The sequence below is a fragment of the Triturus cristatus genome, chromosome 10, assembly GCF_964204655.1.
Source record: "Triturus cristatus chromosome 10, aTriCri1.1, whole genome shotgun sequence".
Taxonomy (NCBI): Eukaryota; Metazoa; Chordata; class Amphibia; order Caudata; family Salamandridae; genus Triturus; species Triturus cristatus.
The window spans coordinates 1143923035-1143942918 of record NC_140593.1 but is presented as its reverse complement, the minus strand read 5'-3'; the positions used below and the strand labels follow the sequence as shown (position 1 = coordinate 1143942918).

General features: G+C 46.3%; 1 protein-coding gene across 2 annotated transcripts in view; it reads right to left on the bottom strand.

Moving 5' to 3' along the window:
• Positions 1–13089: 13089 nt before the first annotated feature.
• SCNN1G (sodium channel epithelial 1 subunit gamma) overlaps positions 13090–19884 on the bottom strand; it is a 56104-nt gene continuing 49309 nt past the window's right edge. For both annotated transcript variants that reach the window (XM_085629496.1, XM_085629494.1), the window contains exons 12-13: positions 17399–17474; positions 13090–15799 (exon numbers count right to left, since the gene is read on the bottom strand). In XM_085629496.1, the coding sequence (XP_085485622.1) occupies positions 15386–15799; positions 17399–17474 (490 nt within the window). In that variant the 3' untranslated portion in view covers positions 13090–15385. The remainder of the gene's footprint in view (positions 15800–17398; positions 17475–19884) is intronic.

Here is a 19884-nt window from a genome sequence, read left to right as displayed (position 1 = left end):
GGATCTCTTTGCTAGGCTAGGCAGGAAGGACCTCTGGAAAACCCCTGAGACATCATGCCCACTGATATCCAGGCTGGATCTAGTGCAACACTATAAGCAATCCAACTTAATGTCCCTACAGGAAAGTATTACCGGCAGTTGGATGACAGCAGAGTTCCTACAAGTAAAGGATGTATATAGAAACGAATATTTCCTGAATGTGATCTATCCCCCACTGGCCAGGAAATTGTATATGCAATTTATACTAGGGAACCTTCCACTAATGTGCCATACTAGTAAATGGGCCATAGAGAACATGGGAGATTGTCCTGCGTGCAATTACAGTGTAGAGTCTGAAATCCATGTATTGTTTTTCTGCCCTGCATACCGCCTGCCTCGCAAACGCTGGTTAATTCAAATATGTAGGAACCTAGGGTTTGGGTGTTGCTTAGAGGCCTACAGAGTCTTAAAATACGATACCCACCCTCCAATCGTATTCGCTGTTTCAAATTTTTTAACCACTATGTGGCACATGCGGCGGGGTTTCCTAAAGTAACATTTTGGGATGTACTATGTAATGAAATTGCAAAAGGTCCCAACAGGGTTCAGCAAACAGGGAACCTTGCCTCAACTTTCTGTTTGACTCATCGTTTTTAATTGTGAAAAATGTAGTCTGTCATTAACCTAATTGGTTGCTTTTTTTTAATTTTTTTTTTTTTTAAACTTTATTGTGCAGAAAACCAGCAGTACAAACATGGGCCTACAACCACAAGGGCCGGCCGCTAGTATATGCATACCAATTACGTGACATCACAAAGCAGCGACCGATCCCCAGAGGCGCAGCAGGATTACAAAAGTTATTCTCGGCCACTCAGAAGTTAGGCAGGATACAGAAATTTTAAATTTTAAAAGAAAGGAACGAACAAAGAAACACAAAAAAAAAAAAACTCAAGGCGACGAACAGTCTAAACGGTGTCAAGCGCCCATGGGGGGACCCCACCATACCAGGTAAAGAATCAGGAGGTCAATAGAAAGGACCCGGGGGGGGGGGGGGAGGCAGCGGGGAAGTCAGAATAATCAGCATAAAGAGTACAGTATTCTGGGAACCTCAGGATCAGGGGGACAGAGAAGTGTCAGAAGTATCTTCAAAAGGGGGCGTACAAATGTTACCTCGGTAGGCGTTCCACTGACCCCAAATTCTTCCCCACGCCCCGGGCTTGCCCCGGACCAGGTATACCGTCTTCTCTCTGAACATGCACCAAGCCATGTTCTCCTTCCACACTGACACGGTGGGAGGCCGTCGGGAACCCCAAAGCTGCGCGATATCCCTCTTTGCAATCATGTTCCCAAGTGCCGCCCACTGGGCCTGGGCAACGTTGTAATCATTCGGCTCCCATACATTCAGCAAACATCGACGAGCCTCAGGCAACAGAGCAACCCCAGTGACACACTCCATTACCGCATGCACACGGCGCCAATAAGCCGCAACCTCGCGACACTCCCAAAGAATATGAAGGAAGGTGGCGCTCATTCCACAGCCGCGCTTACACAGCCCATCCGAAGAAAAACCCATCACAACCAAACGAGGACCCGTCACATAAACACGGTGAAGAATTTTAAGCTGGACAAGACGGAGACGGGCAGGAATGGCGACCTCTTTCGGGGAGGACAGTGCAGACTGCCAGTCCTCGTCGTCCAACTCCAACCCGTCTCCGGTCCAGGCCTCCCGAAGATGCACGAGGAGGTCCGCCCGATTGTTGATTAACTTCTTATAAATCAAAGAAATCGTACTATCGGGCAGATGACCATCAAGTATACGGTCCTCGAGTGGTGAAGCTGCGGGGACCGCAGTACCGGCCTTGAAGACCGACAGCAAAGCGTCGCGAACCTGTGCATACCTGAAGAACTCCCTCCCTCTCACTCAACTCATACTCACTCTGAAGCACCGCAAAGGATTTGACCGCACCTTTCACCCAGAGATCACCCACTCTGCTAATGCCAATCATATCCCATTTCTCAAAACCTTTCGTCGTCCAGAGGCACCCCAATCCGTCCGACGCAAACAAGGGGGTCGCTCGTGTCAGGCGATCATTCCAACGCATGGCCACATTGGCATCCTTGCACACACGTACTGCAATCTTAGTGGGTCCTGTTAGGTTCCTCCCGGCCGTCCGAGAATAGAGCGCTCTGTTGAAGTTGCCACCAGGCAACTGATATTTATCCATCTCGAAAGCCGGATTTGGACCGGGTGCATACGTAGCATGGTTGATAGCGGACAGCTGGGAGGCCCAATAGTACCTCCTGATGTCCAGGAGCGCGATGCCCCCGTCATACCAGGGGAGAGTCAGTTTTGCAAGAGCGATACGAGCGCGACCGTCCCAAATAAGTCTCCTCTGTAAACCCTCCACCTCCCGGAAGTAGGCCGCCGGAATAATATCAAAGGAGTTCTGGAGTGCGTAGAGAAATCGAGGCAGGGACATCATTTTAAAAAGTGCCGCTCGACCGAGTGGCGACAACGGCAACCTACGCCACCGAGCCACATCCAACTTCAATCGCCGGAGAGGAGGAAGGAGATTATGCTCATGGCGGACCGCCGGGTCCAACGATACGTAGACCCCCCAAGTACTTGAAACCGGATTGCGAAATTTGAATGGGAAACCTATTCGGCAAGGGGGGAAGGCCACCGGATATAACATACACACAAGATTTAGACCAATTAATGATCAGCCCGGAGTTTGTACCGAAAGAAGTGAGGACGTCAAAGAGGACATTAAGGGATTCACGCGGGGAGGTGAGGTACAAAAGAATATCGTCGGCGTACAACGAGACTCGGTCCTCAAAGCCAGGGGCCCACTGAATGCCCTTTATCGACGGTTCCCATCGGAGCCAGGCTGCGTGCGGTTCGAGAGCAAGAGCAAAGAGCAGGGAGGACAACGGACACCCCTGCCTAGTACCCCTCCCGAGAGCGAAGGGCTGGGACACCCTACCATTGACTACAACCTGAGCTAGCGGATCCATATATAAAAGTCTCACCCAACTAATAAATCCCACCCCAAAACCGAACTTCGCCAGTGTGGCCCAGAGGTATGGCCATTCTATCGTATCAAAGGCCATCGTGGCGTCCAAGGAAGCCAAGATGGCCGGCTCGGACAGAAACTCCTCCCTGGCAAGAACGCCATGCAAACGCCGCAGGTTGAGGGCAGTGTTGCGGTGCGGGATGAAACCAGATTGATCCGGATGAATCAGGTCACAGATAACAGCGAGTAAGCGATTAGCGAGGACCTTGGCGAGAATCTTCGGTTCGGCATTCAATAGGGAAATGGGCCTGTATGAGGCACAACGATCACGAGGCTTGCCCTCCGCAGGAATCACAACTATAGTGGCCAGGCGCTGGTCACTAGGGAGGGAACCAAGCTCACGCGACTCCAAAAACATATCACGGAGAAACGGTGCGACTTTATCCGGGCGCAATTTGTACAATTCAATGGGCAATCCATTGGGGCCCATAGCCTTACCAGTACGAAGGGAACGAATCGCGGTAGCAATCTCGTCGGCTGACAACGATGCCTCCATGCACTCTCGGTCCTCTTCAGACAGGCAAGGCAGCGCAATGTCCCTCAACAAGAAACAAGAGTCATCCTCATCTCTATCGGACACCGGGGAATTGACCACATGAAAATAGTCAGCAAAACACTCCACAATCTCACCAGGATCAGTCACACGCACACCGTCGGAATTCTGAAGCACAGGGACCACACGGTTCACTCTCTCCTTCTTGTCAAGCCACGCAATCAGTTTACCCGCCTTATCCCCAACATCATACAGTCTACCTTGCTGTTCCCTGTACAGTGTCTTGGCGGCATCAGTAACAAGGGATTTGTATTCAAACTGTTTCAAGCTAAGGGCGTGGAGCCTATCCTGGGTGACACCTGAGTCTAGTTCAGCCTCCAACTCCAGTACCTCGGCCTCCAGCCTCACGACCTCCCCACTCCTAGCTTTCTTGATCTCAGCTATTAAAGAGAGGGCCTGTCCACGAATAACAGTTTTGAAGGCTTCCCACAGGGACACTGAGGACAAGACAGACCCCTCGTTCTCCAGGAAGTAGTGGTCGAGCGACTTAATGAGGCTGTCGCGAATATTGGGGTTGCGCAGATGCCAAGGGTTAATAGGGGCGATCCGCCCCGCGGCTTGCGTCCCCGTGTCGAAAAGCAGCCACACAGGGGAGTGATCTGAAATGCCCCGGGCCAAGTGTCGAACCTCCCCAACGTGGGTGGACTGGGCCGCGGGCATGAGGAAGTAATCAAGCCTGGAGAGACTCCCATGAGCCCCGGAGTGGAAGGTGTATTGACATTGCGTCGGGTGCATTAACCTCCAGCAATCCACCAAACCAAAGGTGTCCAAAAACCCACCAAGCCATGATTGGGAAACGGGAAGGGCCCTGGGAGGGTGATGATACAGATCGCCGGATAGCACAGAGTTAAGGTCCCCGCCCACGAGGAGAAGACCATCGGGGAGTTCCAGCAACATCCGACCAACATCAGAGAAAGTGGAGGTCTGGAGGCCTGGGGGGACATATATATATATGCCGCCCACCTACCAGTTAGGGCGGCATAACGCCCTCTTTCGTCAAGGATAACATTATCAATCTCTAGTGGGAGGGAAGACCGGACAAGAATACCAACCCCTCTGGAACCAGTGGTGAACCCGGAGTGTGCAACCAGTCGGTATCCCCACCTATTCATAGCATGACACATTGCCGACCAAATGCGTCTCCTGCAGGAGTACAACATCAGGAGTCAAACAACGCAAATATTGCAGTACAACACCCCGCTTGATACGATCCCCCAATCCATTGACGTTCCAAGATATCAACCGCAACCCACTACCCCCCATCCCCACAAAAGTAGCAGGAGTCTCCCCACAGAGAGCAGGACACCTGAAACAAAGAAAGAACCAATATGCCGCCTTGAGAAAAGAAAACACGAACACAAACACCCCAACCAAAACCCGTTACAACTCCCCCCTCCCTGCACCCCTGCAGACTATAAAACCACCCCAAAATGCAGTGTGCCTGTTGCCCTAACAATCCCATTCTACAAAAAGACCCCGGAGGAGGAGAGAGGCCCGTCTCCACCCGCCACCCAGACGTGAACTACTATAAGACAAAATATACAAAAGAGGTAGAACCCAACTGAGCAATGTCCGATTATCAGGGTTAGGGACCGGAAGGTCACTTCTGTGGAGGCTCACCACCCTCGGCACCGCCAGGGTGCCCCGTTCGATCACCCCGACCAGGCAGGGAATCCAACCAGTCGCTCACATTGTCCGGTCGTTCGAAAAAGAAGGTCCGTTCCTCATGTTCCAGTCGAAGCCTTGTAGGGAAAAGCATAGCATACTTCAAGCGCAGGTCCCGGAGACGTCGCTTGACCCCCTGAAAGCCCATCCTCTGTCTCTGAACAAGTTGAGTGAAGTCCGGGAAAAAATTGACAGAGGAGTTTTCAAATTTCACCGGGCCGTGCACCCTCGAAGCCTGCAAAATCGCATGAAATGAAAAAGTTTAGCGATGATAGGCCTCGGGGGAGCGCCTGGCTTGGGCTTACCGCCCGGGACACGATGTGCATGCTCCACAGCGAAAAACTTGCTGAGTCCAGAAGGGGCAAGATGGGTAAGGATTAGATCTTCGACCAGGAGGTCAACAGAACGAGTCCCGGGATTCTCCGGAACACCTATGACGCGGATGTTGTTGCGTCTTGCCCTGTTCTCAAAATCTTCCAGCCGATGGGACATCAAGTCGTTGGCCGATTTCAGAGCGCCAAGGTCTGTTCGAAGTTCCGACACATCGGCCGTGAGGCTGGAGGTCTTCAAATCCAATGACTTCACCTTCTCGTTAGTTTTAGACAGGTCGGCCCTGATTAGAGTGACATCGATGGCGACCGTGTCAATTTTACGGGCCAGGGCCTCATACTGCTGGCCGATGGTCTCCTTCATGCCGGTGATGGTGCCCATAATGTCCTGCAGGGACAAGTCACCAGGGGCAGATGGGTCTTCTCTGGCGTCCTCCGGGGTATTGCTGGAGAGCCCGGGGGATCCTTTGGCTTGAGTATAGCGGTCCATAACATTTGTCTGGAACTGTCCCCCACGAAGAGACGTCTTGGTCTTCCGCTTCTCGGGTTCACCCCTGCCCGTCATGGCGGAAGATGCACCCCGGAGGGGCCCGCAAGACCTAGTGAAAATGGCCGCCGGCAGGTCGGGCACCGACCGGCCAAGAAGCTGGCTCGTGGGGTCCGGAGAGAGTCACCACTTGACCCAGTACGCTGTAATGAGGAGGCAGCGATGACACCAGAAGGAGGCTGGATTGGTCCCCGGCCGAGCGAAACAGACCCTCAATCAGACCATGCCAGAAACCGAAAGCGAAACCGAAAGTGGGAATACGGCCACTGATGAGGTCCCAATGCCGTTGTTGTTCAACTACGTCCCGGCTCCACAGATCACCAAGTCCCCAGCACGGCCTCAAGGTGGGCCTCAAAAGTTCAAAGTGCTGTAATTTTAGTCGCCCAAGTCCGATTTAAATTCTGGAAAGAGTTATGGACTCAATCAAGGTTCACCTTCGAAAGCCCGTCCAAGAAATCAGGATATCATCTGGATAAATTGCGAGGAGTGGCGAGGGTCCGGGGAGACCTTTGCTCACGCGACCATCTTGGATGCGTGCTAAGCTCCTCCTCCAATTGGTTGCTTTTTAATGGATTTTAAGAAAACTGGAGGATGCCATTTTATAATCTGCGTGACTGTATATATACGATTGTGTGTACATACTTTTTATTCCTCTTAATGTTTGTTGTGTTTTTGTAACGATGTACTTTTATGGTCCCAGTGGCCGAAATAAAGTTATTGACTGACTGGCTGACCTATTTTTATACCCTGGTGCTCTCCTTCTGGAAAGTGGGAGATGTTTCTAGACAGTGGCATTGAAGTGCTTGGAATTTCCTGACTCCCCTGCCCTGGCTCCAAGCTGACTGCAGTGACAATGTGGAGGTGATAGGTCCTTTGTGGAAGACAGAGCACTCCTTATTCAGTTGCAAGTAGGGCTGTGCTCTGCTCCGTCCCACCCCATCCTGCCAGCATATGGCCCATTGAGACACACCTAACCCCTCTATTGTGTGACTGGGAGGAATTTGCAAAGTCTGTCATTTACATGCAATCATGTGACCCAAGATAGGCTACATTTTTAAAGAGCAAGAGCAACCCATATGACTGGGGCAAAGAAGTAGGGCAGCAGTAGAGGCTATCAAGCAAGTCTAACAACATAATTGGCACCAACTGTGTTACTGATTTAAAGGAATGGCATCGTAGCTGTGTTGCAGGCCAGGATGTGCAGTTGAGAGCCCAAGGCAGCTGCCCAGCCCAATATATTCAGTCATTCAGCAGAGGTGATCTTTTGTCCTGTGACTGAACATAACCAAGAACCTGCTCTCGTTGCCCCAATCAGCAGGGCAAGAGTGGGAACCACCGAAGCTGCTCTAAAAAAAGTATTCAAAATAGTTGTTTTCTCTTTGTAGACAATCATTCTCTCTCTCTCTGTCTCTTTGTCTTTGCTGCCATAAACCCCGGGAAGCTGAAGACAGAGGAAGTGACCTTCAACTCTCAAATGCCTCCAGGCCTAGGGAAAATGTCAGATGGTATAAATAGCCTGTCTAGCCCTGCTAATCAAGTATAGTGGGGAGGGTTCTAAAGGATCAAAGTACCTAGCATCATGGTACACAGAGGCTGAGGAGAGACTGACATCAGGACGAACAAAGAGCGGTCCGAGAAGTAATGCATCTTTGTGGAACAGAAGCCTTACATATGTTGGAGATGTCCTTGTGTTTCTATTCTTGTGCATCACTAACAAGGTGTAAAGTGTAATTTCACCATTGATTACACATGTATACACTGATTTAGTACTATTGGGCGTGAAACTATTTGTCTATGTTGTGTAGAAGTGTGCTTGACACTTGTTAACTGGGCCTCAATTTGTACCTGAACGCCATTTTGTCCAAAATGGAAGTCACCCTTGTCACTCATGTCTTCCCTCCCATTACATTTCACAGTCGGTGATTTCTGTACCACAAACTCAATAGGTTACTCTTTGTTTGTTTGCATTTATATTGGTCATGCTTCCTATTTGAGCTTCTCTTGGCTCAGTCGTGCAACTATTTCTTTAAGGTATCTCCGCTAACATTGCAATGACTGTTTATTCATATAGAACACTGTTGTTTATATATCTAGCTTGTGCTAGCATCTCCGGATAACATAGGCTTAGAGGGGGTAAAATGAATATTCATGTAATGGGATAGTGCTTAGTGGTTAAGGTGATATGACGTTTTATAAATACTGTGCTCTGATTTGCTGACAAAATGATACAATTGATTACACCACATTAGTCAGCAGTTTTGCTAATTTCATAAGTAAAAATAATGTATTAAAACCCTTGACTATGTGAGTGAGCCAGAGATTGCCGATGTGACTTTTCCATTCAGCAAGGGATGCTGTTCGTTTGGGTTTCGATTTTGCTGCCCACTTGGTACTAGGAATATTTTCCGATTTTGCATTTCTCTGTATTGCTCTATCGACTGGGAGCATTTATGGCACTGATGCTGGACTGTTTCATTTCTTAATTTTTTTATAAAACCCTTTAATGACTCAACTGATCTAGAACTCAGTCACTGAGTGGGCTATTTGATTAATTGACTGTATTTCTGATGTTTTGTTCCATTGGGAGGTGTCTTAATGCAGGACACACATCCTTATGAAACTGAGGTTTAACACCATCTCTAATCCAGAGAATTGTGGGTTTCTGATTGAGGTGAATTTTTGGGTGTTTAAATTTTTGGGGTCCCCACACATAAGATATACATTTTCAACATAGTTCTCAAAGATTTTGTATGCTTTCCTGGCATAATTTACCCTTTTCCTCTACAAAAATTAAAAAATATTTCCACAAATGTGTGCATACTTTTAGAGATTTGGACTGTCTATCATTATTAGCATACTACCTTGTCATGTCGTCCTATGAGGAATACTAGGCTACAATAGTCCTTTCTCTGATAACAAATGGTATGTCATGCCGTAGTGATAGTCTGCTGTCCTGGGCTGAAATACCAAGATCCAGCTGTTTCTTTCCTTTGGTGAGGGATGGAGTAATGCAGTGACATGCTGTGGTTTCTGTGTAATGGAGCAGCATTCTGTGGTAGTACGTTCTACGGTGTGGAGTGGCACGCTGTGGATGTGCTTTATGAAGTATATATTAACTTGGTATGTCCTATCCCTAAAGGGAAAGGGCATACCGCTGTGCTACTTGCTGTGGTAGGTAGCAGAATACAGTGGTATTACATTCTCAATTATGGAATGGCCTGCTGTGGTGGAGCTTTCATTTGTATAAGTGTGACACCGGTGTGGTGATTTTTCCTGCATGGAATAGCATGTTGCAATAATATTTTGGTGGCATACAACTGTAGCACGTTCTCCGGTGTGTAGTAGCGTGCTGCTGGAGTTCTTTCTCTTGTAGTTGGCATTGTTTTTTCTATTTTGGTATGGGATGCTGTGTTAGTGCTATCTGTGGTGTAGGGTCGAATTCTGCAGCAGTTCCCTCTCTAGTATGGGTTGACCTGCTTCTGTAGAGCTTTCTCTGGTTTAAGTGGCGTGCTGTGGTTTTATTATTTTTTATTATAGAGTTCTATATAGAGCAAACTAGACCCGAAGATATCAGGTATCAGAGCTCTTTACATGAGCACCAGTTTCGTTACAGATGGACACATTAATTTTTTTGTTAGGCACGAGGAGATTAAGTGATTTGCCCAGAATCAGAGGATGTGGAGCGTTGATGCTGAGACTCGAACCCGGTTCCCCAGCTTCGAGGTCGTCCGCTCTAGCCGTAAGGCTACATCCTATTGTGTGGTATGTAGCAGTAGTATGTTCTGTGGGATGTAGCGTTATGCTCTGTCAGTGTTTCTCTGCTATGGAGAGGAACGTTGTGGTAGTGCTTACCTCTTGAGTGGAATGCTGCAATAGTACATTCTCTGGTATGGTTTGGCATGCCACTGTGGAGCTTGTGCTGGTATGGAGTAGCATGCGGTGGTGATCCTTTCTTGGTCTGGAATGACATGCTGCAGTATTGCTTTATCAGGTATGGAGTGGTTTGCTGTGGCAGTGCTTTCTCAGGCACTGAGTGGCATCATGTGATTGTACATTCCTTGATATGGTTTTGCATGTCACTGTGGTGCTAGTGCTGGTATGGAGTAGCATGCTGTGGTGGTGATTTATTGGTCTGGAATGACATGCTGCAGTATGGCTGTATCAGGTATGGTGTGGTTTGCTGTGGCAGTGCATTTTTCTCGGATACTAAGTGGCATCATGTAGTTGTACATTCCTTGGCATGGCTTTGCATGCCACTGTGGGGCCTGTGCTGGTATGGAGTAGCATGCTGTGGTGGTGCTTTCTTGGTCTGGAATGACACGCTGCAGTATGGCTGTATCAGGTATGGAGTGGTTTGCTGTGGCAGTGCTTTCTCAGGCACTGAGTGGCATCATGTGATTGTACATTCCTTGATATGGTTTTGCATGTCACTGTGGTGCTAGTGCTGGTATGGAGTAGCATGCTGTGGTGGTGCTTCCTTGGTCTGGAATGACATGCTGCAGTATTGCTTTATCAGGTGTGGAGTGGGTTGCTGTGGCAGTGCATTTTTCTCGGATACTAAGTGGCATCATGTGGTTGTACATTCCTGGGCATGGCTTTGCATGCCACTGTGGTGCCTGTGCTGGTATGGAGTAGCATGCTGTGGTGGTGCTTCCTTGGTCTGGAATGACATACTGCAGTATTGCTTTATCAGGTATGGAGTGGTTTGCTGTGGCAATGCTTTCTCAGGCACTGAGTGGCATCATGTGATTGTACATTCCTTGATATGGTTTTGCATGTCACTGTGGTGCTAGTGCTGGTATGGAGTAGCATGCTGTGGTGGTGATTTCTTGGTTTGGAATGACATGCTGCAGTATGGCTGTATCAGCTATGGAGTGGTTTGCTGTGGCAGTGCATTTTTCTCGGATACTAAGTGGCATCATGTAGTTGTACATTCCTTGGCATGGCTTTGCATGCCACTGTGGTGCTTGTGCTGGTATGGAGTAGCATGGTGTGGTGGTGCTTTCTTGGTCTGGAATGACATGCTGCAGTATTGCTTTATCAGGTATGGAGTAGTTTGCTGTGGCAGTGCTTTCTCGGGTACTGAGTGGCATCATGTGGTTGTATATTCTCTGAAATGATTGCATACTGTTGTAGTGTTTTCTCTGGTATGGAGTGGTATGTTTTTCCAGTGTTTAATGGAATTCAGCTTCCTACTTTCAGTGTTAGGGAATGCCATTCTGAGATGATACTTTGTCAGAGGGAAGATGTTGAAGTGGTGGTAGCGCTATGCTCTAGTAGAGCTTTGTCTACTCTGGAGTGCCATGATGCAGTGGTGGGTTCTCTGGTGGGTGTAGGGTGGCTGCTATGATAATGATTCCTGTGATTTTCAGTAGTATGTTCTTCTTCTCCAATGGGTTGACAATGCAGCTACTGTAAGGATTGATCTGGGGTTCAGTGGCATTCTATGGCCGTGCTTTCTCTGGTAAGTAATGGCCGCCTTTGATAATGAATTCCAAAATTGATTGATGAGCTGGAGAAAGGTGACAGGTCAAAGATCCCTTGATTGATGACTGGAAGACAGGCCACGGGTCACACATCCCTTGAATGAGGGCTGGGAGACAGATAACTGATCACACATCCCTTCATTTATGACCTGCAGACAGATGGCTGATCAAACATCCCTTGATTGATGACTGGAAGACAGGTGGCTGATCAAACATCCCTTGATTGATAACTGGGAGACAGATAAATGATCACACATCCCTTGATTGATGGCTGGGAGACAGATGACTGATCACACATCACTTGAATGATGACTGGAAGACCAGTGGCTGATCATATTTCCCTTGATTGAGGACTGGAAAAAAGGTGGCTGATCATCACACATCCCTTCATTGATGACCTGGAGACAGGTGGTTGATCACACATCCCTTGATTGATGACTGAAAGTCAATGACTGATCAGGTAGGTGAGATGTTAAATCATCTCCAGATGTTAGCAAGATTGAGTGTTGTTGGCATGTGTCAGTAAGAACCCATGGTGATGGATGGTGGATGCCAGAGACGGCAAATATGCGAACGCCCTGACCCTTGAGAGACACTGTAATTGAGCACATGTTACAGAGATGCAGATGGGTAGGGTTATGCTTTGATATTACAAGGACAGAATAAGTCAGCATCAGTTTCATTTGGGGTCTTTGTACCAAAACCTGATTGTCAGGAGACAATGATGAATGAAATGGCTTAGGATATTAAATGCTTCTGAAAGACACCAAGAGGATTCTGGGCACAATGCTTTCCCAATCCATTTTGTTCCTACTGTCATGAGGAGCAGATATATCCACTGATTCCATTCAACAGAGGACAATGAGCCAGCCCTGCTTCCAATGGACTCTGCAAGGACTTAGTTTGTTCCATCCATGCTCTAATCAGCAATGGCATGGCTTTTTTCTGGTACAGAATACCATTCTTTGCCGGTGCCGCATTCAGGTGGACCATGGCGTGCCGCAGTAAACCTGCCATGCTTCTCTATGTGTTTTTTTTTAGGAGCACCATGCTGTGGCAATACTTTCTCTAAGAGGGTCACAAACCTGTAGCGAGGCTTACTCTGGTAGGAAATGCCATATTGTAACACCGTTCGCTCTGAAGTGGTGGCCATTCTGTAGCACTGCCTCCTCTGGTAAGGAATGGGATGCTGTGGAAGTGTTTTGTAGCACTTTTCCTAATCGCCTAGTACTATACTGTGCTACTGTGTTTTCTAAATGGGCTGCCATGCTGCACAAGTACTTTCTCTAGCAGGGAATCTTCCTGCCTAGACTTCCTTTGTTCACCTACACACCTGAACAATTTGGTCATTTTGTCAGCTTTGTTCTTTTATGACCACCGAAACTAAAAATCCAGTGATAACAAAACACAAACAAGCCACAATAATAAAACACACAGACAGATGTGGGACATGTGATTTGCAAAATGGTTTTATGGCTCACAGTTCATGCCAAGCATTATTCAAGTAACAAATGAGAGATCCAGAGGGTTGCACCGGCCCCTCTTAGCAAAATTCAAGTTCTGAGGAAGCCACATTTCTTCACAAGTGGCACACCCAAGTATCTACATAGAGGCCTTCCTCCCTCACAAACACTGACATGTCTACACATACTTTGGATATATATGTGCATATACAAACATACGCACATACATTATACATGCTACTCTACATACATACAGAGATTTGTATGCAATATTTTCAAAGTGGCCAACTAGCACATACCAGCCGTGATGCAGTGTCCTGAGGCCTTACAACACAGAGAAGATGGTTATTGGATGATATATACCTCCATGGACTATAGGCTATGTACAATCCAAGAACAGCTTTTTATTAGAAATAAAAAAATATACTCCTTTTTTTGGAAATAAAGACATTAAAAATATAGATATCCTTTTTCAGCAGGGAACAGTCCCCATGTCCACAAGACTCTGTGTTCCCAATGCTTCTGCACTGCACTTAATAACGATACAATAAAAATGAACATTCAACACACTTTATGGTCAATGTGAACTCCTGGCTTATCTCCATAGCTTCAAAAAATATTCTGCATAAAATGGATTTGGAAACGGAAGTATAACATAGTGGAACTCTGTCAGATCCACTTTGTTAGTGCGTATGGTGACAGATGGGAGTGAATTTTAGTTTTAGCGGAGGTGGACACCAGCAGGGCATGCGAGGTCACTGGATCCTTTGAGCTTTCAGAGTGGTGATACTCAGAATGGCATTACATGGCCTACTGGTCCGAAGGAAGTGGGAGCATTTGATTGGCGCGTCACAGTATTGTGGCCTTAGGTCGATGGTGAAACCTCAGTACCCACAAAGGTGATGCTGGCAGGTTCTCTGCGAGTCCGTGAAGAACCTTCAGCTTTCAGAAGCTCATGAAATACCAAGTGCATAGTGGTACTGTGCTTATAGGGTGTGCGTTTATGGTATGTGGCAGGATAGTGCTTCTCAAGCCTGTGGTGCATCAAAGGAGCTCCTGTAAGATTCCTGCTGAAAACACCTTTGCATTGCATATGTGTTGTCTAATATCAGCACGAAAGGAAGGAAGTATCTCAATACTTCCAATTGAAGATTATTTTTGTGGGTCCACTTATCCAGCTCATCCCTATTCGCTGAGATTGTCTTTCCTCAGGGACTGGACAGATGCTAGAATACTTGTCTCAACACCATTTGGCTTGGAGTTTTGAATAATATTTTGCCATCACAAATGTGAACTCAGCTTGGTAATGTGTAACTCCTTGAATTCCACCGTCTTGAGAAGACTCATGGGTCTTCCACCTCTTCTTGAGACTTATCATTAGTCCCATTTGCAGCGTATAGCATGTCTTGATGCTCCAAGCCTTTAGGGATTCTTGGCTGCAAGAATTCACTTTATTGTCCAGTGAACTCTAGTATTGTTTCTGCTTCCTTAAGTTGAATGTCTCCAGGAAGACCCTTGCCCCCATCCTACCTCGGTGCACCTTACAAATCATGTGCATGCTCCTCCTAACTAGTGCCATAGCTATTGCTCAAGGGCCTATGGCCTATGGATTACAGAGTGGCACATGTGGAGGACCTAGGGTTGGTATTGACCAACAAAAGTGCACCTTGCCGAGACTTGCAGCAGCTGTATTGGAGATAATCCTGAAAGTCTGGGGTGTGGGCCGGAGCCATGGTGACTTGTTCAGAGGCTTCAACCGATGACTCTCTTGATGGAGGAAGATGCCTTGTATTTAGGCCAAGATCATGGATAGCCTTCAATCGGAAGGTGCCTTCAGTGGTATCCTACGCAGGAGCATCCCTTCCTCTCATCTGTAAGGTAGGATGCTCTGTAGAAAGGCTAGGATTGGACAATGGCTTACACTGAGGTTACATTTGAGACATCCTGTGGGATTAACAAAGAAGTGTTTACCTGTAGGATGGGAACTTCCTTGAGATTCTTTGAGTGGAAGTTTGTATGAGACTTTGGCTTGCATTGTTCTGCTAAAGGTCCTAGAAGGAAAATACAATCTTTAGCACACTTGCATTCTATACAATCTCATAGTCAGCTTCCAGCTGAGACAGGACCAAGAGGCCCAAGCCAGCAGCTTCAAACCATATCCACAGGACAGGCATCTGCTAGAGGGACAAAATACCCACAATGCCTTGTGAACCTGTCTAAGTTGACAGGCTTCTTCAGAAATGTGTCTCTGTCACAAGTTCTGGATGAGTGCACATGTGTGGTTCTTCAGAGGTATTCTGTGTCATCCTCAGAGTCCTCGAGCTCGGCTCCATTTTCTATGAATGTCTGTAGCCTTAGAGTGTTGTAGTTTGGTGGCGGTGTCCGAGGCACCTGGCAGTTGGATGGCACGGGCAGGGAGAGCGCCGTGTTGAAGGTTGGTGGGTCCTCATCCTGAATGCAAACAGGATTGTCATGTCCGCTGTCGGCAGCAACAGGGTCTTGAGAGGCCGCGGCCAACTGCGCCTGCCTCCGCTCCTCCTTCTTCTGCTGCCAGCGCCTGCGCAACTTCTGCCAGCGCTGTCGTGCAAAGACCCAGAAGGAATCAACACAGAAGATCTCCACAATCTCGATGACGCACACCATGGAGCAGCTCATCCATAGGCCCAGTTGGCCTCCAAAGTTGGAAAGCAATGTTGCAATCTGGAGGAGAAAACAGAGAGATCGTGAGCCACTCTGCCAGGGTTACACTTTTAACCCATCCCCAACAGTGCTTATGAAAAGAAACTCTATGAGCTAATGGTAGCAACGATATAGTACTTAGAGCATGTGAGACACTCTGCTTGGAGAAATCCTCAGGTTGACAGGAGTTTTGAAAACTCTGTGATGAAATTGTGCTTGAGAGACATCAGACAAAGCAATTATTTGGAATGCTCTACTGTAAATCTGGATTGGAAATACTCTTGACTTAACCTGCCCTTAAAGTCCTCGGTGATTATACTGTGAAAGGCTTTTTTGTCAAACTGTGTTTGGGTGCTACACGGTAAAGCTGTGTTTGGGAATCAGGCGTCAAGGTTTGCTGAACTTGTGCTAAAGCTGTCTGAGGGATTATGCGGAGATGCTGTGTTTAAGAAACTATGTGGCATAATGGTGTTTGAGAAACCGAGGCACGTTTTGTGTTTGATGGGTCAGTGGTAAAGCACGGTGTGGAAGAAAGGGAAGTCTGGTAAACCTGTATTGGGCAATCAGGGTAAAATTGCGCTTGGAAGTCTGTGGTAAAGCTGTGTTTGGGGAACCTTGGAAAAACTGTGTTTGGGTTAAAACTGTGTAGAAATCTTTGACGCAATCTTTGGAAGGGGGGGTATGTGGTAAATACAGTTGCATTTAGATGACATGTCTGACAAAGCTGCCATTGAAAATCGTATGGAAACTGTGCTTCAGGTGCTCTCGAGTAAACCAGTGTTTGGGGAACTCGGTAGTAAAGATGTCTTTGGGGGGACGGAATGTATAATAAAGCTTTGTTTGGGTAAAGCTGTGGTAAAGCTGTGCTAGAGTTACTCTGCTGTAAGGTAACGCGGGGTGACATTCTGGGGTACAGCTGAATGCAGAAACACTGGAAGGTTTTTATGGCATTCTGCAGGGAAAGCATGTTGTAGGAGATATGCAGTAGTCTAAGTCAAATTCATATGGCACCTGACCTACCGTCACAGCTGAACAAGAGCTCAAAAATACATCGGTAAAGCAATCAGTCTCGCCTATAAAATGCAAGTTGTGAGCTCTTGCTTCAACTATGCTTGTTTGCACGAGCACAGAAAATCTCAGCTCATCAGTGCATGCTCATGCGTTGTGACATCATGCACACACACTACGGAGGCCATCTTGGAATGTGTTTTCTTTCAGTCTTTGAGTAAACAGTGTTCCAAGATGGCCGTTATGCCCTGCACGTGTGTCACAATGCATGCCCATAAACCAGTGGCGTCTTGTAATGCATATTTTGAATAAATATAATTTGAAGATAATGCAGTGACATGCGTTTGTGTCATGATGTCACAGACACATTTGCATGCCACAGTTACCATCTTGGAATGGTGTTTTCTCAAAGAAAACAAATTGCAGGATGGCCACCAGTGCATGTGTATGCATCGCAATGCACAGGCGACTAATCTGGAATTTATTTTACTATTCGAAGATGTTAGATGCACATTTTCAAACTGTAATTTAAACAAATGCATGAGCAAGATCAATAAACCTGTAGGTGAGACCTATAAGCAGAATCAGCACCTAAGAAAATAGTAAACTTACACTGTTTGCCGGGCTCTCAGAGATTGATCTCAGATTCAGATCTTTGTAAAATATTCCCACATTTGCTAGATCATATCTGCAAAACAAACAAGATATAAGTATTTGAGGTAACCAGAAAACTACTTTCTTTGAAACGTGTAAAGAGTATTTCAAACTCAAGTACCATTAATTCAGAAACTGACCTTGCAAAAATGTTATAGCCGTGCATATCTGCCAATCAAAAAGTGTGATAATGAGCGTGTGAAGTTTCCATGTGAAAATACAGGTTGAAAAAAACATAGGTTCTCATTTAGAATTTGGTGTATGGGATACTCAGTCAAAAAGTGACAGATTTCCCACCCGCTGTACTACAAGTGCCCTAGTCTATCATGAACTTGTAATACAATGGACAGAAGCCCACCAGATCTGTGACAGCGTGTTCCATCTGCCAAACTCCAAATAAGGCCCACAGATCTCAAACTCAGACACTTATCAACATGCGTGCCCCAAAAAATCATCTTCCAAATATGTATTTTTCCTAAAGTCAACCAAACTTAGTTCTCACCTATCGTAGGACTGGGTTAACCAACAATTCTGATACCATTTGTTATATATTTTAGTGTAAGTACTTTATGCCAGATATAGACGTTTCTCACCATTTCTGTATGAATATATTTATGTATGTTAGATATTTTGTCATTCTTTGTTTTGAGCCTATGTTTTTGTAGTCAGATATTCTGGTCCAAACATTTGACATGCAATTCATGTGAAAGTTAGGGAGAGAAAGATGAAGCAAGGTAGTGCAGAAAATAAAGAGAGCAAGCTGAATGAACTGCAAAAAGATACACCAAAAGGGGAAGAATGAAAAAAAGAACTGAGGTAAAAAAGGATGAGTGTGTAAAGAAGAAGAAAATAAATAGTGATGAGTGAAAAATGACGAGTGAGAGCGATATGTCAAAAAGGGGAAACTGAGAAAAGGAAGTGGGAAGTTACATTTATAAGTAATTAATTTAATGAAGTATAAATTAGTGGTTTGTGAGTAAGAATGAAAGATGTAGAAATATAAACTACAAGAGTATCAGGATGGTTGAATAAAAAGCATGTGTACATACTGCCCTATGCAGCTTCTAAGAGTCGCTTCAGGATGCTGCGCCTGTGTTTGGAACTGGCTACCTATGTACTCCCTGTGGTTTAACTGTGGGCATTGGGTAGCCTCAGCATCTATCTTCCCACCTTTTTTTAATGTAATATCACAAGTGTGTTTATCCAGTGAAGTGATTTGCTGTGTTCTTAGTCACTGAATTTCCTTTGACTGTCTTTCATGCCTACTTTATTTTCTGCTCACGTGGGCAAGGGATGATTTAGCCACCATTTTGTTTTTAGAGGCAAAAGGTTTAAAGAGCAGACTATGAGTCGGTGCTCTGCATGCCAGGACGCGAAGAACAAGAGTGCCAGACAAAAAGCAGTGACTTGCCTAATACTACTGACCCACAGCCAACCACAAGGAATGCAAGGGGCTTTGCCCGCCATCCCTCCGCACCCTGACTGTGAAGGCCCTTGTCGCAGAATCAGCTGAACCATCTGGGGTAACTGATGCCCCAAAAGTATTATTTAACAAAGGTCCAATCTGAGGAAACAGCACCCCCTATGAGGGGTTATTTATCAGACACATTTGTCATGAGAAACAGAATCAGCTAGCAAATTGCAAATCCATTGTCTGGCTAATGCTGACCACCATCCACACTAAAATCTAAATTGCAGGTTCAAGGATTTAGTTTCAACCAAGCTTTTAGCCATGTCATCGAATATGAACAATGGTGTCCTTAGACCCAAGAGGCTGCTCCAGTCACCCAGAAAGTTCTCATTTCCGGTTGCATTGAGCTGCGAAGAAGAGCTTTGCAGGCCATCCATAGAAATAGTTTCAGGGCTGGATCAATTCAACTTAAAATAAAGGAACTGGGAGAGTAGAATAGAGGTTTGATCGCAGAGACACTGAGAAAGAAAGAAAGAAAGAAAGAAAGAAAGAAAGAAAGAAAGAAAGAAAGAAAGAAAGAAAGAAAGAAAGAAAGAAAGAAAGAGTAGGGGATGTAGAAAGATGGAAGAGATGAAAGAAAGTACAATGATGGGGAACAGAGTGAGCCCTGAATGCACAGCAGTCAAACACTCATAATGATGGATTCCGGAACACAGAGACTGCATCGCTTCCAGGAAGGGACATTTATCAGACATGCAGAGATGAAGGCAGGAGGAACAAACAGTGCTTTAGTCTTTACATAACATCCATATAAGAACGTGAGCTTCTTTCATTCATCTGTATGGTAAATATACATTGCGTGCAATGTTTACGAAGCACTTGCATATTGTCACTCATGCCGTGAACCACAATGGAATAGAATTAACAAGGACAACACTATGACTACAAATCTCAGATGTATATTTTACACTTTTTGAAGCCCAGTGCTCAGATTTCTGGAATTGTGGCAAGGCCCGGAGACACTGAGGCGCGG